At 38.9% G+C, this 26,029-nt stretch overlaps 2 protein-coding genes across 2 annotated transcripts in view; both read left to right on the top strand.

Annotated features, from left to right (window-relative positions):
- The window catches only part of cp (ceruloplasmin), a 40,573-nt gene extending 17,122 nt beyond the window's left edge, over positions 1 to 23,451 (top strand). Inside the window, exons 6-24 of the mRNA XM_055164979.1 lie at positions 1,138 to 1,300; positions 1,710 to 1,848; positions 2,516 to 2,655; positions 3,759 to 3,899; positions 3,980 to 4,024; positions 4,726 to 4,940; positions 5,410 to 5,560; positions 5,671 to 5,883; positions 8,196 to 8,400; positions 10,418 to 10,557; positions 12,337 to 12,465; positions 14,598 to 14,704; positions 14,778 to 14,833; positions 19,190 to 19,261; positions 19,348 to 19,439; positions 20,715 to 20,854; positions 20,979 to 21,035; positions 23,128 to 23,233; positions 23,305 to 23,451. Coding sequence (XP_055020954.1) covers positions 1,138 to 1,300; positions 1,710 to 1,848; positions 2,516 to 2,655; positions 3,759 to 3,899; positions 3,980 to 4,024; positions 4,726 to 4,940; positions 5,410 to 5,560; positions 5,671 to 5,883; positions 8,196 to 8,400; positions 10,418 to 10,557; positions 12,337 to 12,465; positions 14,598 to 14,704; positions 14,778 to 14,833; positions 19,190 to 19,261; positions 19,348 to 19,439; positions 20,715 to 20,854; positions 20,979 to 21,035; positions 23,128 to 23,233; positions 23,305 to 23,330 — 2,337 coding nt within the window. The 3' untranslated portion in view covers positions 23,331 to 23,451. The remainder of the gene's footprint in view (positions 1 to 1,137; positions 1,301 to 1,709; positions 1,849 to 2,515; positions 2,656 to 3,758; positions 3,900 to 3,979; positions 4,025 to 4,725; positions 4,941 to 5,409; positions 5,561 to 5,670; positions 5,884 to 8,195; positions 8,401 to 10,417; positions 10,558 to 12,336; positions 12,466 to 14,597; positions 14,705 to 14,777; positions 14,834 to 19,189; positions 19,262 to 19,347; positions 19,440 to 20,714; positions 20,855 to 20,978; positions 21,036 to 23,127; positions 23,234 to 23,304) is intronic.
- Positions 23,452 to 23,911: 460 nt separating this feature from the next.
- The window catches only part of dnah3 (dynein axonemal heavy chain 3), an 82,579-nt gene continuing 80,461 nt past the window's right edge, over positions 23,912 to 26,029 (top strand). Inside the window, 1 exon segment of the mRNA XM_055164754.1 lies at positions 23,912 to 23,931. Within this exon segment, the coding sequence (XP_055020729.1) occupies positions 23,912 to 23,931 (20 nt within the window).

A 26,029-nucleotide genomic window follows, 5' to 3' on the forward strand; every position in this document is an offset into this window, starting at 1 on the left:
GGATCCTCAAACCTAAACCGGATTCTCAAAACCTAAATTAAAACAAACAAGAAACCTATAGTATAGCCAGTCCAGCCGGTCCAGAGATGTGACCCTGAATAGTTATGCTAATAAGACCCCACTCCCAGTACAGGTCAAACAGAAACTGTAGTAGGTGTGTTAGTTTCAGAGTAGTTTCAGTGTAGTTAGCTCCTCCCTGCAGACAGATATAAGTCAGTGTCCACCAGCGTCTGACCAGAACTGAAGAAGCAGCTTGGATGTGTTGAGAAACGTATTTGACCAAACAAACTTTTTGTCCAGTTGACAAATTGAATTTTCTCCTTTGCCATTTTTGATTTACTTTATTTAATATTTCTGCTGTTATTAGGGGCACAGCTTCTCAAAAAATGTAGCTCACCAGTACTTAACTCCATTTTTGTTTTCAATCCAAAGTTAAAAAACATGGAAAATTTTGTCTCATGCGATCTCCCATCCCTAGTGGATCAAGATTAAATTGGGTTCATTACTGTTATTCTACCTCTTTACAGTCATTTATAAAGACAGTAGGTAGGCCTAGTGGTATTTTTGCACAACTCTCTTGCCTGCCATTTAAATGATCGGCCTGATTAGACTAATTATTCAAAGTATGATGCATATTCCACTGGTGGTATGTGAGCTCCTTCAGGTTTTTCTTGGGCAGCTCTTCAGTTTGTGAGTTTGTCTCATTTAAAGTTCATTTTATCCACTTTGTTGTCCTCATTTGGATCATTTTGTGTTTAGAACTAAAGCAGAAATACTACAGTCTCCACTTCTAGACATGTATTAGTCCTAGTTTAGGCCTGGAGTAGCCCTGTTAAAGACCTGGTTTAGTTCTAGTGGTACTCGGAAAGCAAAAGAAAAAGTTTGAGATCCACTGAACCTGCATAAATGTAATTCATTACTTTACATTTTGTTCATGTAAACCATAACATGGATCTAACATAACTCAATAACAGAATTGACTGCACTGCTTTCATTTTTTGTCACATTTTTTACTGGGTTTTAAAAGTTTTAGCCTAATTAACATGTGTGTGTGGTCATAAATCTGCTACATGCCGGTCCATTTCTGTCTCTGTTCACAGTTCATTCCTCCACTCTATAATCTGTCTGTTTGTTCAGGTGGACATGCACTCGGTCCATTTCCACGGGCAGGTTCTGACTGTCCAGAAGCACCACACAGACACCGTGAGCCTGTTCCCCGCCTCCACCGCCGTGGCTGAGATGGACGCCGACAACACTGGGCACTGGCTCCTGTCCTGCAACGTCAATGACCACCTCATGGGTACAAACTGTTAGAACAGCACATTACAACAGCACATTATAAGAGCGCATTATGACTGTGTATTATAACAGCACACTCAGCATTAAAGCTCAGACAGAACACATGTACTCACTCTAAAGTTGTGTGCAGAGTGAAGATTAATCAATATTCTGTTTAATAGATTTGGTTAAGATAAAAGTAACTCAGTAAAAGTAAAAAAAAACAACATTTCAAAATAGCCATTTGACTGAGATGTACTCTGTCAAAAGAGACACAATGCTGAATTTAACAGTTTAAATGAATTCACTAATTGCCCATAAATTGAAAATGAACAGAACTAATATTAATCTTGATAAAGGTGCTCACACAAAATATAGATATGTATTTTTGCCTGTGCAGATGTTATTTAACATTTTTCATTCTATTGTAGCTGGGATGCAGGCTCTATTCGAGATAAAGAAGTGTTTTCCAAATGTTCACAAGGCCCGCCCCACCGGTGAGACTCGAGAGATTTTTATCGCAGCAGAAGAAGAAATTTGGGACTACGCCCCCAACGCCCCGTCTGAGAGGTCAGCATCAGTCTGACCAGACACAAAAACTGAAAATATAACAATATATATTTATATAGTTACAACTAGGGATAATGGAATCCAGTGTTTTAGGTCCTGATACAGGTTTCAGTCCTCTGGGCTGGTTAGTATTTAGATGGGAGACTGCTGAGAATACCAGACACCACAGTGGCAGTGTTGTGCCCTTAAGCAAGACTCTGTCTCGTGTGCATGTGGTGTGTGAATGATGATGGTTGGACAGATTGGCAGTCTCACTTCTGTTGATTTACTAGACAGTATTTTAAGATTTACCATAAAGAAATCTCACTGCTATTTTCAGAATCATGAGGAATTAAGATCGACCGACTGTTGCCATAGTGAATAACAACTAAATTATATATAATATAATATATTATATTATTTGAAATTATATATTATAATTATTTGAATTGGAAAAAGTTCTTAAAATATTGCAAAAAACAGGAAGCTGAAACCCACGAACAGGTCCAAAGTAAAACTGTCATATAATAGAGACCATAAGGCACAGCTTTCTCCACTCTTCCAATAGCTATTTATTGTATATAAAAGAATCTCTGTTTATTTTATATTTATAGAGCACATTTCTGTCAAATACATAATAATAATAACATGTGATTCACAGTGTCTCCATGTTCTGTGTGTTTGTCAGTGAGGCGGAGCAGTACGTGAGCAGAGGAGCTCAGCGCATCGGCAGTCGCTATAAAAAGGCCCGTTATGTGGAATACACCGACAACAGCTTCATGACCAAGATGTTACGCAGCCCCGAGGAGCAGCACCTGGGGATTCTGGGTAATTCACATAAACTGTTTAATTCCCAGTATCGTGTTTTATAGACTGGCTATTAAGACCAATGTTGTTAAGGCAATTTAGAAAGTACCAACAAACAGTTATATAATGTTGTTTTCTTATTGAAAACAAACCTGGAGTTGTGTTTTGTTTCATTCGCACGCTGTTCCACCTTGTGATGTCATAGAGATGTGCTCCACTGTGTTTTTTAACTCCATACACCTTCACTAGAATCATTTGGATGACTTCAGACCTGGAATTGCCAATCTCTACTGAACTAAAGGAAAAGGAGCTGTTCACTTGAAAATTACCACTTCATGACATCACAAGGTGGAACAGAGCATTTTGAGCTTTGGAGATGTAAACAGACTAATAATGGAGCATTACCTTAACATGTGAATGAAACAAAACACAACTCCAGGTCTGTTTTTGAGGAGGTAACATGACCCAAAGCTCTCAGGAATCAATCTGTTATATATTACTTTTAATATAAATTTGATTTGTGTTACTGAAGAGATTATAACTATAATTGTTAAATTTTAAGGTAAAAGCACGGGCATTTCAGTCTGGTGAAATAAATATTTCACGATTTTTAAATGTTAAATTTCAGTTCAGTGGTGCAGAAGTAACGGTGCGATCGACTGACGTGATACAGACAGGACAGACTCTTTCTGCAGGAGACATGTGCAGTAGAGTGAAGTGACAGTGGTACAGGAGGAACAGGAGCAGCAGATACTCACACACAAGACTAGAGCCTCTCGCCCCTTCAATGTGAACATTTTTAATATATAAATAGCACCAGAGTATAAGTCGCAGGACCACACAGACATGAAAAAAAGTGTGACTTATAGTCAGAAAAATACAGTAATAATAGACATAAATAAAAGGTCCACTGGATTGTGGTGATTGTGTAGAGATAACTTGTACCAGTCAGTATCTAGTTTCAATACTACAGTAGTTTTAACGTCAGTTAACGTCACTGTTGGAGCCATGTACCGTGTGTGTGCGTCACCACTAGAGGGTGCTGTGGGGTAATCTACATTAGGGAACACTCCTCCTGTTCGCCACAGGTGTTATAATTCGTCCATGTCGTTTGTCCCGTACAGGCCCAGTGATCAGAGCTCATGAGAGGGACACCATCCGGGTGGTGTTTAAGAACAAAGCCAGTCGCACTTACTCCATCCAACCACACGGGGTGCAATACAGCGTGGAGCAGGATGGGACTCTCTACCACAACGAACTCGAGGGTAGCACGAGAACTTTAACAAGATTTATGTATGTTTCTTTAAGTTTTGTTTTAATTTCAGTCTGTCTGTTCTGTGTGCAGAGACCCACACAGAGAAGAGACTGAGGGAGCTGAAGAAGCTGCCCCGTGAGTTCACTACTAAACATTCTTTTAGTCACATTTAATCCTTTTTTTTAGATGTTAGTTTTTGATGTTTGTTTTTATATCTTTATTTTTATTTTTTATTATTATTATTATTATTTTTTATTTTTTTGCAAACCTAAGGGTAGGTTTGCAAAATTTCCTTTTGAGGTTAAAAAAACTAAACAAAAGCGCACATACACAAAAATGAAAGCAAACTATGTGTTTCTCTGAATCTGTGATTTTCAAAATGATAACTAACATTTTTGTGTCATGTATTATGATGTAACAGTATAATAATAACTTAGCATTTTTCCCAATAATATATTTATTATTCACTTTTTCACATTAAAGCACTCACCTTGCTTTTAAAGGAGCACAGTGTCACTTTTCTGCTTTGGGTTGTTTGCATGGATGTTATTACTTTATAGGATGTTCCACAGTATGGCATTAACTGACCTGTTTCATATTGTGTATTTATTGCTAAAAACACCTAATAAAGTATTATTTTTGTGAGCCGAGGGGCTTGCTCCTCCACAAATATGACCAGTAACTTGGCCTGGTGGTGCAATCTGCTCGTCTCCACGGAGACAGACATGTTTAATGCCATACTGTGGAACAATCTAGGCAAAGCAAAGACCAACAGACATTAAACACTCTACCAGAAAAGTTCTAGAGTGCTTCTTTAAACAGTAGTTGTTTTGCAGGAGTGGTGACCCCTCACCCCGCCGCCCAGGTGCATCCTGGGACAGTGCACACGTATGAGTGGACCGTGCCCATCGGAGCAGGTCCAGTGGAGGGAGAGGCCGACTGTCTCACATACATGTACTACTCTGCTGTGGACCCCGTCAAAGACACCAGCTCTGGACTGGTGGGGCCTCTGCTCATCTGCAGGCCCGGGACGCTCAAGAAGGGAGTGCAGGTGATTACAGGGAGAGGAGAGTCAGGAAGGAGGGTCAGGGGCTGTCTGCAGGGTTTAGCTTTGATAATGTGTGTGTGTGTGTTGGTCGGAGGGGCAGATGGTGCAGATTGGCAGCTGTGCTGCAGTCAGTCTGTCCCAGGACACCTGTGTTGTGGTACCACTTGTGGTAGTGGAGTATTCACTGCACTGAGTGTGGAGTGAAAGAATAATACTGTGTAAAGTGTAAAACCAGGGCCTCCTCACATGGACATGAACCCCTCCAACCCTCCCTGCAGAATACTCCCTCCATACCTTTCACAAACAACTGTAACATGATAAATGTACAGTCTGAGTCAGTTCAGGAGACAGGTGACAAGAACGAGGTAGTTATAAGTAGAGCTGTTTTAGAATAACCTTTTTCTGCTCAGAACAGGAATTTACTCTGTTCTCTTCACACAAAAGATAACTTCATATTTTTTCCTGTTGATAGAAAAACTATAACAAAGAGTTCCACCTTTTGGCCTCGATCTTTGATGAGAACCAGAGCTGGTACCTGGATGAGAACATCCGGAGCTTCTGCAGGAATCCAAACGCAGTGAGGAAAGATGACGAGGAATTTGAAGAGAGCAACAAGATGCACTGTGAGTGATGGGCCGGGGGGAGAGGGACATAATGAACAGACAACGCTTTAGTGTTGTTCTTGTATGTCCTTCATTAAACTCCTCTGTCTGTGTCTGTTGTCTTCTCTCAGCCATAAACGGCTTCGTATACAGGAACGTTCCTGGTCTGAGCATGTGTAAGGGGGAGAAGGTCACGTGGCACCTCTCAGCTCTGGGCTCAGAACACGACCTCAACACTTTGCACTTTGAGGGGAACCGCTTCCTGTTCAGGCAGAACCGTAAAGACACCATCAGTGTGTTTCCCCATGTGTCCCACACCGTCACCATGGAGCCCGACAGCATGGGTAACTCCTCTAGAATCTACTATTTAACTCAAACTCATCTATTTATTTATTTAAGAAAAAGAGAGAACAGTGCATTATGATGGAGCCCGACAGCATGGGTAACTCCTCTATAATTTAATATAGAACTTATTTATTTATATTTATTAAAAAAAGAGAGAACAAAGCATTATAATGGAGCCTGAGAACATGGGTAACTCTTCTATAATTTAATAAAACTTATTTATTTATATTTATTTAAGAAAAAGAGGGAGCAGTGCATTATAAAGGATCCTGAGGACATAGGTAATTGCTATATAAATATAAACATATAACTTATAAATGTATTTGTTTTTAATGATTAAGACAAAGAGGGGACAGTGCGTTATAAAGGAGCCTGTGGGGAATCTGATGTGGTTGAAGTAGGAGGCAGACTAAAAACAAAAAAAGTGTCTTTGGCCAGACAATTTATTAAAACAGACTTCCATTGTTTATGTAAAATAAATTACAAATAAACTGTTCAAACAAACAGAAAATAAGTTACTTAAATTAAAGGCAACAACACTGTGCACCTAACTGCACAGAAGTCTCACCCCATAACCGTATTTTCTGCACTATTAGGCGCTCTGGATTATAAGACGCACTGTCATAGAATGGTCTATCTTCGAACTTTTTTCACAAATAAACTACACCAGACTTTAAAGGAAACACAACAGTGTGATGGGTGAGTGGTTTTGTTTGTTTGTTCGTTCACGGTGACTCTGGGCTTTGTTCAGTTGTGGCGTGTAGGGAGGGTGCTGTCTGGGACCAACGGATTGTTGGCGTGTTCACAGTGACTCAGTAGTTCAGTCGTGTCTAGAAGTGGCACATTGCACTCGCTTTTTCGGTTTGTTCCTCCGTTCCGTTCCTCGTCGACGTGGAGTGATGAGTGTGTCTGTGGGTGTGTTTCGCTGTGCGGTCGCTGTCTACTCCGTGTGTGTTTGTGTGTTCTATGGGTGGTGCAGCTTTGTAGTTTACTGAAGTCTTGCTGGGACACCCGAGTGGATTCGTGTATAGGGCGCTCTGGATTAGTTGTTTTTTGATGGGGTTGAAGGCTTACGAGCGCGTCTAATAGCCCGGAAAATACGGTAAGTAAAATAGACTGCTTATATACACACTCCCCAGCAGAAAGGACCTCCCCCAAGGCAAGTGTCATTTCTGTAAACGATTTACAGGTAACTTTCAAAACCCTAAAGCCTTTTCCATTTACATTTACCTAAGACCCTTTTTAAAACAATGAAACAAAAAGGAACTGTAAGCGGTTCTCTCTCTACATGGTCCAGCCCACGACACCCCGTCCCTCTTTTGTGTGGACCATGTGGAGCTGCAGGTGTGTCTAGTGAATATAAATGTGACTGAAATGAGTGAACGAATAAAATTAAATGAAAATGAACAATGTATTATGTGATAATTAAACAAAAGGACCCAGAATGTTTTGTCTGACTGTACTGGTATAATATTGAGAAATTAACAAAATGTGTGAAATGAAACAAATGAGTTTAAAATGGGACAAAGGCCCAACAGCATGAGACAACTGCTCCATAAACCACAACTTACATTTGGTAATAACTAGACTTTAAACAGCTGTAACAAAGCATGAATATGAATGAATCCTCTTCCTCTAACCCTAACCCTAATCCCTCACCCTGAAGCATTCACAATAAACTCTTTATTCATTATGCATAAGTCTTTGTTCATGCTTCATTGGGATTAATTAGAATATAGTTAATGGGATCTATATTTGTCTTACGCTGGGCAAATTTACAGTGTTGTAATGGAAAAAAACAAAAGAGAAAAACACAGCAGCACCATGATAAACATTATTGAAGATCATTCAGGTTTATAATAAATCTTATCAGCAATGGCTCAGTGATTAGGATGGTCTCCCAACCCAAAGGTCGGAGGACTTATTCCCACTCAAATCAAGTACTATAGTTGTGTCCTTGGACAAGACACTCCACCCACCTCCTCCACTGAGAATGAAAAATGGTAATAGTGTAGTACCAATAAAAATAAAAATGCAAAGTATGAAGATATACTTTTTTGGTGGAGGATCTATCACCTGCTTACCATCATGGATATGTAACTGCTTGGCATGGAATGTTCCACAATATGGCATTAAACTTTTTTTTTTTTTTTTTAAGGAAAAGTGTCTGCATTTAACAGAAGCACTGAATCACTGTACTATTATATTATTATTAGAATATGACCAAAATATGAGATCGTCACAGGAACAAGATCCTGATTTGTTCTTCATCACCAAATCACCGTGTCTGAATAAACTGCTCTCCCTTCAGGTCAGTTCGAGGTGGTGTCGCCCACAGTGAGTAACTACCGCGGGGGCATGAGAGCCAACTACACGGTGAACAAATGCAGCATGTTCCAGAGACAGGGAGAGACCATGCTCCACTCCAAGACTTATTACATCGCAGCAGTGGAGGTGGACTGGAACTACTCCCCCAACAGGACGTTCGAGGAACAGCTCTTCCTCAACAATGACAAGTAAACACTTACTCCACTTTGGAATATTAGGAAAGAATCACTACAGGTACATAAGTATAACTCACAAATAATGGGCCTCATTCGTGAAACGTTCATTTGTACTTAAGGCTTTCTTACAAAAATTTTTGGCATTCATAAAACTTTTGCACACATGCACAAAGAAATTCCTCCATGATAGTAAGTTATATATTTTCTTAAATTATTTCCCATAAACATATGACTGTGTGATCCAATAACATTTATGAGGAGTTTTCTAGAGCATGTGTCTGTTTGGGTCTGACAAACTTTCTCCAGGCTGCAGTGAGCCTCAGTCTCTCTCAGCCTCAGTGCCTCCATATGAGCCTCTGTCACAGCCCTGTGTCTGGTCACTGAGCTGGACTCAACACCCCCATCACCCCCTGACTCTTTACTGTGTGTCTACAATCGTGGAAGGCACGATAAATATGATAAAAGCACTGGCTTATTTCAAGAAGTTTATGACTTAAATCTTCCTCTCTGAATGTGTTCATGTGAGTTCGGACATTTGAAATCACTGCTGAAGCTGTAAAACAGTCATAGTCTGTAGATGTTCCACCTGACCTCCTCATCACTCTCTCCCTCACACTTTCACACGTCATAATGTCAAATCCATATGGACCATATTTGGAAGTTCAGAGGGTGTTTCTAACCAAAGACATGTATCATTTTCTGTGTAAATGAGCGTGGAGGTGTCTGGGTATCTGGGTGTTGGTGAATTTTGCAATGTCACTTAAGAAGGAATTTGTCTGTGTAAGAACTCTTTGTGAATCTGGCTCTGAGTTGTCTCAGCATTTTCTTAAAGTGGAAGTTATGAAAACAAATTTAAGAAAAGATTCATGAATGAGGCCCACTGTGATTAGAATTGCAGTGACTTTACTTTACTTTTACGAAAATTTTATTTTTAATCAGTCAGTTCTGAAAGTGCATTAAACATCCATATGGAAGTTTCAAGTTGCGTCATGGTGGTGTTCTACATGTATCTGTTGATACATGTATTTGTTGATGCATGTATTGTTGATACATGTATTTGTTGATACATGTATCTGTTGATACATGTATCTGTTGATACATGTATCTGTTGATACATGTATCTGTTGATGCATGTATTTGTTGAACATGTATTGTTGATACATGTATTTGTATACATGTATTTGTTGATACATGTATTGTGATACATGTATGATACATGTATTGTTGATACATGTATTTGTTAATACATGTATCTGTTGATACATGTATCTGTTGATACATGTATCTGTTGATAGATGTATCTGTTGATACATGTATCTGTTGATGCATGTATTGTTGATACATGTATCTGTTGATGCATGTATTTGTTGATACATGTATCTGTTGATGCATGTATCTGATGCATGTATCTGTTGATACATGTATCTGTTGATACATGTATCTGTTGATGCATGTATTGTTGATACATGTATCTGTTGATGCATGTAGTTGTTGATACATGTATCTGTTGATGCATGTATTTGTTGATACATGTATCTGTTGATGCATGTATTTGTTGATACATGTATCTGTTGATGCATGTATCTGTTGATACATGTATCTGTTGATGCATGTATTTGTTGATACATGTATTTGTTAATACATGTATCTGTTGATAGATGTATCTCTATGATACATGTAGAACAGAATGTTCAGCAGTTATCATGGTGACACAATGCAGATATTAGCAGACTATGTCAAAAAGTTTAAAGATAGTATGAAATCTCAAGAAATACAAACACAAAATGGATTTAAACAGCACATTTTCAGGAGTTTGTGATCGATACAAGCTTTCAAGGTCCTGTTTAGGATTTCATTTTTGACAAAAAGCCAAGAGTGTTGTTTAACAAAACTGTTTTATTGATTGTTTATTGATTGATTTATTTGGGTCAGTTCAGACAGAGCAGAGCCTACAGTTAGCATCACACTACAGGGAATGTTGGGGACGTCAGCTGCAAAGTATCAACATTTATTTTGTGTTCAAACCCAGTCCGGCCACAGTCTTCCTGGACAAAGATGGAGGATACATCGGCTCCAGATACAAGAAAGTAGTTTACCGGCAATACACCAATGACAAGTTCACCAAAGTAGTGGAGAGACCCCCGGACATGGAACACCTCGGCATTATGGGTAATCATTTTAATAATAATCATAATCTTTACAAAGCACTGTACAAGTTAGTGCTAGGTATCGTTAAGAAGTTGCCGATATGATACATAAACCACAATATGATATGCTTTTCGATACAGTGCACTTTAGTTTCAATACGATATATTTCACATCAATTCGATACGGTTCAGAGAAAAACAAAGACTAAATTGTGGCTTTGATACTAAAAGTCTTTATTAAACCTCTAAGTTCATATGAAAAACACCCATTTTACTCAAAACAATGAAAATGTCAACACAACTATGGCTCTTACGCAAATGAATTTAGTAAAATATACCTAAAAATACTCTTGACAATATATCGATACAGCGGCCCATGATATCAATATTGTATCAGCACATTAAACAATAAGATATAACAATATTTTAATCTTTTTGCACACCCCTACAGGCAGCAAAGAACAATACAAAAAGCATAAAAATAGTGAACTGAAAGCACAAAAAGACAATGATGCAAACAATTGAATTAATTATGATAATTAAAAAAATAAAATAAATACGGAATTAAATCAAGCTAAAACAAGTTAAAGGATAAGCCAACCAATAAAAATGAGTCTTAAGAAGTGATTTAAAAGATAATAGTGATGGTGTGAGTCTCATCTCTTCAGGCAGGTCGTTCCAAAGCCGTGGCAAAGCCAGGACTGAAAAGGCTCCATCACCCTTTGTCCGGAGCCTGGACTTTGGAAGAGCCACAGGGACAGGGGTGGTTCTAGGGGAAGGGCCACAGAGACCCTGGCACCACCTCGAGATGAATGAGAGAATTCAGTCATCAATTATTATTATTATTATTATTTTTTACTGTCTACGCTTGTATTTGCATCGTACTGAATTAATCATTTGTGTGCTTGGATGTACCTGTACTTGACCCCTGAATATAACGTGGTCCCTTAATGGCCCCTGTTTCAGAAAACTCCAAGAACTGCCACTGCACAGGAACCTGCCTGAGGATAGTATGGGATTAAAAGTTTGAAAATGTAACTTGGTGCAAGACCTAAACAAACTTTAAAACTGATCAGTAAAATCTTCAAATTGATTCTAAAACACACAGGAGTCAGAGAAGGAAAGTAAAACAGGGGAAATGTGTTGATGTTAAACCAGTGAGAAGCCGAGCTGCTGCATTCTGAACCATTTTAACTTAAATGATTAATTATACAAGTGTTGTACCTGATTTTTACTGCCTCAAAAATATGAATTGATCCACATAAGAAATTATTTGGACACAGTAGCTCACACATCACAATATATTATAACAAACAAAGAGCAAAAATATGCAGGGTAATAATACATCTAAACAAAATGGGTATCAAAAATAACAACAGATAAGGCATAATTATGTATCTGGACCACTGCAAACTGTTTAAAAATATACAAAGTTATTCCTTAATTACCTTATGGATTCAGAGTATCTTAATTATTCACAACTTTTCACAACTTTCAGAGACTAGAGTAGAGTTTGTTGTCACGGTAATACTACAACTGCAACAACTAGCATGTTAACAACCCACTTCCTGATTCTCGTACAATAAAACACTTTATAATTAGAAACAGTATACAGCAAACTTATTTTGATCTTAAGAGCTGCTTATACAAATATGTCTGTACTAATACTCAAAAACATGGGCCCTTTCATTTGTTTCTATTATAAGAGTTTGAAGTTGTTGCAAACTTTTAAAATGATAGAATCATTTTTAATAAATTCTAGTAAATACAATTGTAACCTGAGCCTCTTATACTCTTATAGGTCCCATGATTCACGCCAATGTTGGAGACAAAGTGAAGGTGGTGTTCAAGAACATGGCGTCCCGGCCGTACTCGATTCACGCTCATGGAGTGAAGACGGAGAACCCCAGCGTCCACGCCACCGCCCCAGGTACAAAACACAGAGCGGTTATGAGGAGAGAGCAGATTTAAGCTGGGGTATCTGCAAAAACTGTATAAAGACGTGGACTAAGAGAGTATGACGTCTCCCACAGCGTTCAGCTTCAGTCAAATGAAGCTCACCGAGGCTGGCAGTTATAGGAGTAGATTTCTAGAGTTCTATATAAGGAATTTATTTCTGGACAACATAGTATATTAAACAGATATAAATGAATATTAAAGAGTTGAGCCTTCTGTGGAGCTGCACATGTAGTGGCGGAATGTAAACACACACAAATTGCACAAATTCATTTGTGCACAGCCTTGCACCAAACTGTACGTCCCGCACTAGGGATGGGCATGATTAGTTGATTAATCAATAATTGATCATTAAGAATTTCATCGATTACATTCATTTTAATTGACAAACCGAATGTAGGTTGCTGTGCGTAGCGCAGTGTGACCAAACAGGGTCAGTACGTGTAGCTCTCTGCACTCAGAAGGAGCAAGACACAAACAGTCGGTCAGTCTGCAGCGTACTGAAGTGCAAATGCGAATGATGTGCAACGATGACTTGTACAAGAAAGTCCACGCTTTCCGTTCGGGACAAAGTGTGAGGCCATGTGCACAGTGTATAAAGCAGCAAATATGTTTCGGTGTCCAGTGGGAAAAAGCTTTGCCAGGTGAGAGTCGCGCAATGTCGATGACGAGTCCCCACCTCCCATCCCCCGTACGGTGTCCTGGTTTTGACAAACGCAAATCTGGTCACACTAACCTGTATTCACCTGAGTCATGTCTTTTAATCTGACAGAAATTGACCGCATCAGCGACACAAGAGCTGTAGTTTTATCTTCGCTTAGTTTATGCAAATTAGCGATGCGGTTTTAAGTTTTGTTTCTGTGAGAGTTGCGCAAAACTGCATTAAACACATTATAATCTCAAACGGGCTGATGTGGCTCTAGAGTCGTTACGGTTTATATGTCGTAAAGTTGAATTTATTTATGCAGATTAGTAGTGCAGATAGTAATAATAATGATGATAATTTTAATATAAAAACGTTAATGATTAATCGATAATCGATCGTTAATTCTTCCGACGATCGATTAAGAAAATTTCACCGAATGCCCATCCCTATCCCGCACTGAAACGGTTCAGCGTGAATGCGTGTACCGTTACACCTCTAGTAATTAATCAAATATGAGTTATTCAGTACAATACGTATAATTCAGAAATCCTTTGGCAAGCGACTGGTAAGGGGGTGGACTAGTAACTCCAGAGCTACAGGTTGGAGACCCCTGATGTAACTTTTCTGGTGGAGGGTCCGTCACCTGCTTCTCTCCATGGAGATATTGCCTGGAATTTTCCACAGGGCAAGGCCATATTACATTTATTTATCTCTATGAAAACAGCAGGGGGACACCACAGGGCCAAGTTGCATATCAGATCTGTTTTTAGGTGAATAAAAACTAGTGTTGTAGTATTCAAAGCCGTCTTGGTCTTGAGACCGGCCTCAAGACCGCTTTTTTATGGTTTTGGTCTCATCTCGGACTTGAGCGCATTTGGACTCGGTCTTGTTTCGGCCTTGATGGTGCTTGGTCTTGGTCTTGTCTTGGACTTGAGGTCTGACAGTGGGATTAAAGAAGGGGTTCTCAAACTGTAGGTGAGGGTCCAAAAAAGGGGCACAGAGTGCAGTGCAGTTTAGTTTACTTGGTTTATTTTAAGCTTAAATGAACATTAACCAGATCAAATGGAGACAGATTTATAAAAATGTTACAAAACATTGTAATATATGTTCCACAATAACTGTAAAATACAAATAAATATAAGAAATGACAAAGATGGTTTTTATTTGGTCTCGATGGTCTTGCCTCATTCTCGACTCTCAGAGGTCTTGGTCTTGTCCTGGTCTCTGGATCCTGTGGCGTCGGACTGGTTTTGATTGATTAGTGCGCTCTTGACTACAACACTAATAAAAACCCACATTATTGAGTAAATGCAAGACTGATATTTTTAATGCCACACCAGAAAAGTTACACAGTGCACCTTTACAACGAAAAAATAAATAAATACAAGTTTTGTAAAGCTTGACTGGACTTGCAAATTCACTCCTTCACTTCTGTCTCTATGTAAACTGTTTGCCTCCAGGTCAGACTCACTCTTATTACTGGTATGTGACTAAAAACACTGGCCCCACCACTGAACAGGAGGAGTGCTCTGTGTCGGCCTATTACTCCACTGTGGACGTCGCTAAAGTACGGTACACACCTATGAAACACCTCCTGTTTATGTGATATTGTGTCATTAAATGTGTGTGTCTCTTTTAAGGACCTGTACAGCGGCCTGATTGGTCCATTGGTCATCTGCCGCCGCAGCTGGGCCAGGTACAGCCAACACCTAAACTAATTTTAAAGCTCCTGTGTTACACTGAATCGGGGGTCTTCTGCCTACTCCGACATGCCTCACTTTAGACGTGCCGGTTTTCTGACACTTTTTTGTATCACTATTTTTTTGAGAGTTGCGATGGTCACATGACACACCAAGGCCCCATTACATTAATCATTTTAGGGATGTAACAATAACTGAAATATTGCGATCTCGTATCGTCAAAGTTCTCACAATAATATCATGGACCATCACAATATATCAAATTACAAGTCTCTGCTTAAATGAAGAGTTATGGTGCAGCAATAGCTAAAAAAAGACAGAGGGAACTACATAGACCATGATCCTTTGCTCCATTCAGTGCAGACTACAAGAAGAAATAACACTGCTAAGCACTTTTAAGTCTTAGTTCTTTGGATTAAGTCTTGTCAAGGAATTTTAAGAAGAAAAAGTACAATATTAGCCTCCACAAAATATCACAATAAATATCATACCGTGAGATGTATATTGTGAAAATATTGTACAGAGAGATTTGGATTTTGTTACATCTCTAATCGTCAGCCTCCCCACCATATCGTGAGCTTTCCCACGATATCACAATAAATATCGTACCATGAGGTTCATACTGTGACAATATCATATCTTGAGACCTGGATATTATTACATTCCTAGTTAATATTATTCATGTCCGAAAAGCAGAATGTTTAGAAAAATAGTTAAGTGCTGCTAATCTGACAATGGAAAAAAAAAGTTGACGAAGTGGAACGCTTGAAAAATAATGTATATGCAGCTACTCCAACAATTAGACGTCAATGTCTAAATAGCAGCATGTCAGAAGAGCAGCATGAAACCTCTGAATTGACTCTTTGAGCTTTAAGTCATGTTGTAATGTTGTTACCTCCTCAAAAACTCACCTGGAATTGTGTTTTGTTTCATTCACACATGTTTGAGTAAAACTTTATTATTAGTCTGTCTACATCACCAAAGCTCAAAATTTTCCACCTTGTGATGTCATGAGTAGTTTTCAGGTGTACTGCGACCTTTAACCTTTAGATCAGTGGAGATGGGCAATTCCAAAGCTGCACGTATTCCAGTGATTCTAGTGAAGGTGTGTGGAGTTTAAAAAAATTTTTTTTGTTATTATTTATCTGATCAGCTGATGGCCCTGTTAGGTGAGGCATGCCTTCCTAATGGTATATATGGGGGCATATATGGGGGTATATATGGAGGTATATATGGGGAAGTGTATATGGGGGAGTGTACAGTCCCTGACAAAAGTCTTGTCACTTATCCATTTTGTAGAAACAAATGCTTATAACCTGACTTTAAATGAATCGATTGGTTTTAGAAATGTCTCATATGAAAGCTAAAACTCTCCCAAATTATGCTCAATAAACTAAAATAAATTTGCTTCACTGAAGAAAGATTGATCATTTAATGAACACAGAAAGGTCAGATTTTGGCAAGACAAAAGTCTTGTGGCCTTGTCATATGATGCACCCAATCCTAGATTACAGCCTCACCTGTGATCAGTTACTGATCAATCAATTAGTGGGTGTGTATAAAAAGAACCCCAGCACACCAGACCTTCACATCAACTGCAACTTGACCTCTGACAACATGCCCAGGTCCAGCAGACCCCGCAAGACAACTGCTCGGGAGGACCGTTTGTTGATTAGAAAATCCAAGCCCAGCCCCTTTTCCACTGCAGCAGACTCCACAGGCCTGGTCACCTCAAGTCCCTGTGTCAACCACAACAGTTTGTAGAATTCTGTCTTGAAATGACCTCCATGGTCGAATCAGTGCACAGAAACCAGCACTAAACAAAAGGCAATTAAAAAACATGTGGCGTTTGCCAAGGCCCACAGCCTGCTAAAAGGATGGACACTGGAAAAGTGGCAGAAGGTGGATTTCTCAGATGAATCCTTGGTTGAATTACATCACAGCCGCCGCAAATATTGCAGTAGACCTACTGGAGCCAGCATGGATCCAAGATTCACCCAGAAAACAGTTAAGTTTGGTGGCAGAAAAATCCTGGTCTGGGGTTCCATCCAGTATGGGGCTGTACGAGACATTTGCAGGGTGGAAGGCAAATATCAATAACCTAAAATATCAAGAAGTATTAGCTCCTCTTACATTCCCAACCATAAAAGGGCTCAAATTTAGCAGCAGGATGGTGCTCCATCACATACTTCTATCTCTACATCAAAGTTTCTCAAGGCGAAGAAGATGAAGGTGCTCCAGGACTGGCCAGCCCAGTCACCAGACATGAACATCATTGAGCATGTCTGGGGTAGAATGAAAGAGGAAGCATGGAAGGCAAAACCAAAGAATCTTGAGGAACTCTGGGAGGCATGTAAGACGCTTTCTTTGCTATTCCTGATGACTTCATCAACAAATTGTATGAATCATTGTCGAACCGCATGGATGCGTCCTTCAAGCTCATGGAAGTCATACAAGATATTAAATCTGGATCTCACAGCACCACTACTTAATTCACTGACGTTATGCAACATATTTTTGTATTTGAAGTAAATTATTTGTTCAATTTTCTGTAGGCGACAAAACTTTTGTCTTGCCAAAATCTGACCTTTCTGTGTTCATTAAATGATCAATCTTTCTTCAGTGAAGCAAATTTATTTTAGTATATTGAGCATAATTTGGGAGGGTTTTAGCTTCATATGAGACATTTCTAAAACCAATCGATTCATTTAAAGTCAGGTTATAAGCTTTTGTTTCTACAAAATGGATAAGCGACAAGACTTTTGTCAGGGACTGTATATGGAGGTATATATGGGGGAGTGTATATGGAGGTATATATGGGATAGGTGCATATATGGGAGCATATAAGGGGTGTTTATGGAGGCATGTGTGATCATGCGCATGCCGCCCCATCTCACCGCTGTGCCACTGGGGCTTGTTCGGGACCTAGGGACGTAACACAGACTAATACCTGAGTCGAACCGAAGTGGATTTGGACCACTTAAAAGGTCCTGATGAGTAAACCAACAGGCCCCAGCTCTTCAGGCCCGGTGAGACCCATCCATGTACTTGTACATTCATGTACACCTGTGTGAAGTTGGCCCCCATCAAATGCACACCTGCACAAAAACTATGTCTATTGTTTGTGCTTTGAACGTGCTGTTTTGTGCTGCAAAAGTTTTGTGATTATGGTTCTTAAGATATTAGGAGTTTTAATTTCGGCCAATGACGTCATCCAGTCCCTCAAAATGAGTCCGACAAACAAAACTTTTTGCAGCACAAAACAGTACAAAGGAAGCACAAACAATTGACACCATTTTGGGCCGTTTAAGCGTCCTGGGGGCTTGCCGACCCTAATTTGAACCCTATAAGAGAATTGTTAATATCTCCAAAACTAAAGCAGCACAAACTAAACTTTTGGCAGCACAAAACAGCACAAACAGAGCACAAACAATAGACATAGTTTTTGTGTAGGTGTGCGTTTGATGGGGGGCCAACTTCACGGAGGTTGTACTTTCCCTTATCACGGTTTTCCAGGTGTGTGCCGGCACGGGAGCATGCTCTGCTATTCCGCTGTGGCCCTGTGGATATAATTATTTGGAGATTGCTAATATCAGATTAAAAGACAGTTTTGTTCAGACCTATGGCTGGATTCTGACAGAGGGCAATGGACTAAATATAAGTCCCACGGGTGAAAGACAATGATTGACCACAGGGACAATAAACATTAAAGAGGTGCTCTTAAGAACTTTATAATTTATGATGGACTAAGTGGCCAAATATAATTCAAAGTCAACGCAGCCTTTACCTTTCTTTTGTTTATGCATTACAAATGGAATTATTATAAGGGCGATAGTATTTCGAGAACAATCAGTTACCCAGATAATACTTCATTTTGATTTGTGATCACCTGCTCTCTGTGTGGGTGTTACAACATGACATCACAAGGTGGAACAGCGTGTTTTCAGTTTGAGAGAAGAACTCCGCCTCAATCTGCAGGATTTGTGTGTTAAACATGTGTGAATGAAACAAAACTCCAGATCTGTTTGTGATGAGGAAACAACTTTATCACATAGATTGTAAAGTGCAGATGTTCTCATGTTTTTCTAATTATGTCTTGATTTGAGGGAATCGTACTTTTTGTATCAGTGTAGCACAAACGTGTGATCTGAATATTGTGATTTAAAATGTCCAAATGATAACATAAAGATCTACGGCTGTCATAGATTTTAACTACAGTATATAATAGTCAAAAACACAATAGGCTTTCTTTACTACTGAGATGAGAGGCTGATATTGAACCATTTAAAAACAAATGAATGACGATTGGAAAAGTCTGAACATGTGGCTGGATATTTGACACGTTTTTGCAGGAGTTTGGGTCTGAAGAAGGAGGTGGAGGAGTTTGCGATGCTTTTCCTGGTCTTTGATGAGAATGAAAGCTGGTAAGTTATGGTTTATTTTAAAATTCTCTAATAATCAGGTGTTTATTTTTTTTTTATTTATTTTTTTTTAATTTGCTCTTTTCCAGGTATTTGGATGAAAATATCAGGACCCATGTCAGAAATCCAAGACCAAACCTGAAGAGTGAAGAAGGCTTTATCGAGAGCAACAAGATGCACTGTGAGATCATACACATATATATTTAACTTACCAGTTTCAGGATTATGAAAAATGTGGATTGTTGCCATAGTAATTAACAATTCAGTATAATATTTAATCTTTTCATGATCATACAGAATAATATTTATATTTATTAATAATTATTTAAAATTATTAATATTTATTTATTTATATAATATAATATATAAATATATATTATATAATATAATATAGTTTAGAGTGGTCCATCAAAGCATGGTAAAAACTAAAGTTTCAGATGACCTTGATTAGAACCCTGCATTAGGTTTTAACATCCAAAAGATGATTTAGGAAGAAATTTGAAAGAAAAAGAGATGTTTTAGAGGTTGTTCAAGCTTCATGAAGTTTCTGCATGAAGTTTTAAAGCTCCTGCAAATGATTTGGCTTTCCTTAAGAAGCTGTCACAGTCTGAACATTCACTTGTGAAGAAAGCACCTTAATAGCTTTGGGCTGACATTTTTGGTGCTCAAGTGAAGAAATAGTTGGCCTGGAATTCTTCCATTCCAGTGTGACAGAAGAACACAAGAAGCTGATGGTTCACAATATTATGGAAAAGGAAGGTTCAGAGATTCCACCAAAGTGACATGGTGCTCTTAATCAAGCAGATTATGAAGGGAAGCAGATCAGGGATTTTGTCTCCATCGGCACGATGGGTTTCTTCGAAGCTCTTGATCTGCCAAAAACATTTTGAACAATCCCCCAGCAGCAGACTGGGCTGATGATGAGACTTTCAATGGAACTAAATCTGTGCATTCCAGGAAAGTTGTCAGTGCTGTTGCTGAAAGAAGGTGAAGTTTATTCAAGATTTTAACTGTAGCCAAACAAAGAATGAAGATCAGAAACAGGATCTACTGCAGGTGTCACAGACACAGACACATCTTTAGTGAGGCCAACAAAGACACAGTGGAGCTGGACTTTCAAAGTCACTTTAATGAGTTTCACTTTGTGTTTGCAGAATAAAATGACAAAGTGTTTGAATAGGCCTTATTTTATTTGGTTTTATGTTATAGTATCAGCCCTATAGGGACATTTTCAAGTGTCTTGAGCAACCTCTAAATATTCATTCATTTGCATAAAATTCTGACCCAAATATTTTGACCAAATATGGAACCAAATGCAGGGTTCTAATTTAGAAAATCTAAAAAAAAATGTTTTTGGACCACCCTAGTGTAGTTTTATGGTGTTCTCTTGTGCTCCTGTCAGACTGTGGAGTGACTCTATATAAACGTGGATTTTGTATATTTGTGTATTTTTCAGCGATTAATGGCTACATGTATGCTAATGTGCCCGGGCTGAACATGGAGGTGGGGGATAAGGTGTACTGGTATCTGATGGCCATGGGCACAAACATAGACATCCACACAGCGCACTGGCACGGCCACAGTGTGGAATACAAGGTGACACTACAACTTTATTTAAATGTACAGTTAAAGTAACAAGTTAGGACTGGAACTTTATTTAAAAATACATTCACACCAGGAACATGACATACAGTAAGTGTGTTCTGGTGTTTGTGTGCAGCTCGCAGGAGGACCTCATCGCACTGACGTCTATGAACTGTTCCCCGCAACATTTCAGGTAATTGTTGGGTTTCAGATGACAGAGTTCTGTAGGCCCACACTACAGCAGGTCATACCGTCATGTCAAATCCTGATCCCGTCAAGTTAAGCAGGGCTGGTGTTCTGTCGAAATGAGCTGCCTGCAGCCTAAATCGACAGTGACGTCTATCTATTCACGCCACCACGTCGGAATAAGCTATGTTACATTTTTCCGTTTGCAGTTGTATAGATCCAATAACCAAACCCTGACCTCCCCAGTTTTACAACACATTTCTGTGGATTAGAGCTGCAGGTTTGATGCAATTTATCCATTGAATAAAGCTCCAACTGTTGAATCACAACTATTCACTCATTTATATGAATTTGGGCAGAGCTCATTTCCACAGGCCGATATCTTCTATCAAATAAGACTCCCACTATAGAAGAGGAAGAAATGAAACACTGAAATCTTTATATTAAATAGCATGGAACATTTAATATTAAGGCTACAATGTGAATTTCCTTTTACAATATAGTGTTATTTTATTTATGCAGCACCTTTCTAAACGAAGTTCCAATGTTTTGTACACATGGAAACAAAATGAAATATAATGCGGTGAAAATGATAATGATAAAATCAAATATTCAATTCAAACTATTCAATCATCTAACACAGATATTCTGCTGCAAATCCAACACACACATGTCGATGTTTAACTGGTTCAAAAAGACAATAAAACCAATACAACAAATAACAACTGTCACTTGTTACTCCACTTCTGCCTCAGGAGCTCAAATCGACAGGACACTGGGCCTGGTTAGTGCTCAGATGGGAGACCACTGGGGTAATCAAGTGCCACAGGGGGGCGCTGGTGAAAAAAACTGCTATTGTGTCCATAGGCAAGACACATTTTCTAGTTTGAAAGTGGTGTGAGTGTTGGTGGTGGTCAAAGGGACAGATTGGTAGCCTTGCTTTCGTCAGTTTGTCCCACGGCAGCTGTGGCTGTGGTAAGAGACTATATCTTACCACCAGTGAGGACGGAGTGAATGAATAATGTGTAAAGTGCTTTGAGTAAATGGTCACATTTTTATATAGCTTTACAACAAGGAACCACACAACCATTCACACACATTCACACACCAGTGCACACAGACACTGGGGGCGACGTGGGTTAAGTGTCTTGCCCAAGGACACAATGACAGCATTCATCTGTGGGAGCTGGAATCACACTGCCAACCTGAGGGCCAATGGATCTGACGCTCAACCAATGATGTTTATGTTGAGAGCGGGATTCAAACCACCAACATTTAGATCAGTGCACAAACGCTCTAACTGAGCTACTGTCGCCCGTATCTTCTATCCATCCTTTTTGTTCCGCTTATCCGGGGCCGGGTCGCGGGGGCAGCAGTCTAAGCAGGTACTCCCAGACTTCCTTCACCCCAGACACGTCCCATATCTTCAAAGATACGTCCAAATTATGACCCGTGGGCCAAATGCGGCCCTCAGACAAATTTTTCTTGACCCTCAGGCTTCCAGGAGAATTGGCCCAGATTACCTTGCATCAATGAAAAATTAACTTTTTATTGCAAGTTTTTTGAAAATCTACCTTGATAAAGCTCATATTTAATATTTAGTGTGTGGTTTTAAGGATCTTAGCATGAATAAAGGACTGATGGCTCATTCTGATGTGTTAAACCTGCACATATTTCAATTATTCACTGTACTGAGCACCAGTCTATGGCCCACTGCTTCGTCTGTGTTTAGATATGTGGCCCTTGATGAAAAAAGTTTGGACACCCCTGCTCTATATGAATCCAACCACTAATACATAATAATTCATTAAACAATGGAATCAGAGTCAAAATGTTTTTTTGTTTTTTTTTTGTCATTATCTGTGAACAAAATTCACAAACTAAATGTGCAATATAGTGACACATAAAACAATGAACAATAATACAAAATGACATGAATTAAATCAGACTTACAAATACAGATGGGGCAGCTGACACAGCATAAAACATGAAGTTATAAATAAACAAAAGTGAAATTATTTTTTCACTGGCCTATATTCCGTTCACATTACATCACTGTTGTTTGATTTGAGCTTAAACTTTCCTCCTGCTTCGTGCAGACAGTGAAGATGCGTCCTCAGTTTGTGGGGACCTGGCTGTTCCATTGTCACGTGACCGATCATCTGAAGGGGGGGATGGAGGCTCTCTACACCGTCAGGGAAAAGGGTGAGGGTCTATTTCAATATTATTATTCTTATGAAATAGTCCTGTTTTAATTTATAACTTTAATTCAACAGAAAAGAAGAAAGGCATTTTTGGATAAACCGCAGACAAACCGCTACAGAGAATTCACCCAAATGAGTTTTATATATAAATGCATTTGTAATTAAAGTTCATTTGATTTCCACCTTGATACTAATAAAACATACAACTTTTCCTTTCTCCTTTGAGTATGATGAGATTTTGTATTATGTTTTTACTGTCCACTAGAGGGCACTAAAACTACACATTAAACTGGGGATTATATTTACTGTTAAACGCAAAGGTTTCACTACACCACATTGTTCATTATTGTTTTTGAACAGAATTCAAAAGAAGAATATAAACAAGGGTTAAAGTGAATAAAAACACAAGAAATGAGAGCTACAGGGCGTCTCAGTTAAAAGTCATATTCACTAAACTTGGGAAAGTAAATATAAAAGAAATAATCATTTTCATAGCAGCAAGAGTAATGAGAGTAATGTTTTTAGAAAGTCATTTTTGTTCTAAAACAGTCAGAGAATGTGAGATTTTAATATAGTTCTGACTTACTGTAGTTACACTGAATGAACACTAGGTGGCAGTACTGTCTTTGAAATGGAGGCATAAACATCACACCACAGTTAATCATAGAGCTTTTTCACTATGGCTGGAATTCTTGCCCTGTAGGTTTGTGGAACTTCTGGTTAATGGTTTTCTGTGTCAAAATGTGTGTGTAAATGTGTGTCGTATTCTCCAGCAGCTTCATAAATCTGCCCTATCACCAAATCTTCAACCAACAAAATCCAGTAGTGGTGGTAGTAGTAGTGGTGGTAGTAGTAGTGGTAGTAGTAGTGGTGGTGGTAGTAGTAGTAGTAGTGGTGGTAGTAGTAGGGCAGCAAAACAGCACACTGGACACTGAACATCATGCTCGTGTTGTATTTGCACTGGACACATCTTTGACATTTCTTTTTCTACTATCAACGGTGGAAAGAATAAGCGTGTACTCAAGGAAAACTACTTTCACAAATGCTACTGTTAAAAAACACACACGTGAAAAATACTACCCAGGTACTTTTTAGACAACTTAGAAGCAGTTTAGTAAGTTTTCTTTAATACAAAACCAGATCAATTAAACAGTGTAAAGTGAGTTTAGTCGTTTTACACCATCAACATTTCCCTGGTGCTGTGCTGAGTTTGTTGTGGTGAATTTGTTGTTGAAAGTAGCAGCAGAAACTTGTGAAACAGTACACACAGTACAGAGTATATGGACACATTCAGAACTCAGTAACATCTGTGTTTTTATGTAATGAAGTACAATTACTACAGGCTAGAAATAAACACAAACACAAAATACAAAAATACAAAGTACAAACAGCCACACGTTTACATTTATAAAGAGCCGCAATAAATAAACAAATAAATAAAATTACTTCTTCAACTTCTACTACTACTACTGCTGCTACTACTACTACTGCTACTACTACTGCTACTACTACTGCTACTACTACTACTACTACTACTACTACTACTACTACTACTACTACTACTACTACTACTACTACTACTGAGTACGAATACTAACACAAAAGTACTACTACTACCACTACTACTACTACTACTACTACTACTACTACTACTACTACTATTTCTACTACTTCTACTACTACTACTACTTCTACTATTTCTACTACTACTTCTACTACTTCTGCTGCTGCTACTACTGCTACTACTACTATTTCTAATACTTCTACTACTACTTCTACTACTTCTACTTCTACTACTACTACTACTACTACTACTACTACTACTACTACTAGGTAAATCACTTTTTAATTTACTTTCATGAAAATTCACCCAAAACTGCCATAATGTCCTTAATATTTAGAAAGACCAAAAAAACAAAAAAAGTCCCGTAATCATTAAAACGCGTCCGGGCCCCGCCCCCTGCGTTGCCATGGCGACGCTCCCCGGCCCAACACCGCTTCAGTTTACAACAGCAGCAACAGCAGCAGTTTTTCACGCCAGTCCTCTTTAAATGCGCTTATTATGCGAAATTTAACTTTATTTACGCATTAGGTAAGTGTCCAAACTCTTCCGGGGCAGTAGTTTCATTCAGGACACGTTTTAATTTATGCGTAAAACGTTTTTAATTTAACTTTTAATGCGGAAAACGTGCGCCGCGTGGTCGAATTGTAAACCTAACGTCAACTGTCAAAAGTCAAAATGAACGGGGTCATTTTAGGAGAATCGTTCATTCATTCATGTATCGTTCGTTCATTCGTTTTTCAATATAAAACCAAAAATAAGAAAACGAAAAAACAACAGTTTTCTTCGTTATTTGTCTCCAAAACCAAAATGAAAAAACGGATAACGATTCGTTTTTTTCAGTTTTCGATTTTGTGTTTAAATGAAGAATGGAAAAAACGGATAACGGCCGTTTCCCGTTTACGTGACTTCCGTGACTGCGATACCGAACTTTTGCACCGGGTACGGACTGAACCAGGACTGATCCAGGTCCGAGACCAGACCGAGACCAGACCGGGACCAGAGTGGGACTGAGACCGGGACCAGGGCGGGACTCCGAGCTTTGACTCCGAGCCTCCACGGGGTCCGAGCCTCAGCTTCGAGCTCTAAACACAAAAACACAAAATCGAAAACTGAAAAAAACGAATCGTTATCCGTTTTTTCATTTTGGTTTTGGAGACAAATAACGAAGAAAACTGTTGTTTTTTCGTTTTCTTATTTTTGGTTTTATATTGAAAAACGAATGAACGAATGATA

Source organism: Boleophthalmus pectinirostris, unplaced genomic scaffold (assembly GCF_026225935.1).
Source record: "Boleophthalmus pectinirostris isolate CB_2022bp ecotype Guang Dong unplaced genomic scaffold, ASM2622593v1 HiC_scaffold_7, whole genome shotgun sequence".
In the NCBI taxonomy this organism is placed as follows: Eukaryota; Metazoa; Chordata; class Actinopteri; order Gobiiformes; family Gobiidae; genus Boleophthalmus; species Boleophthalmus pectinirostris.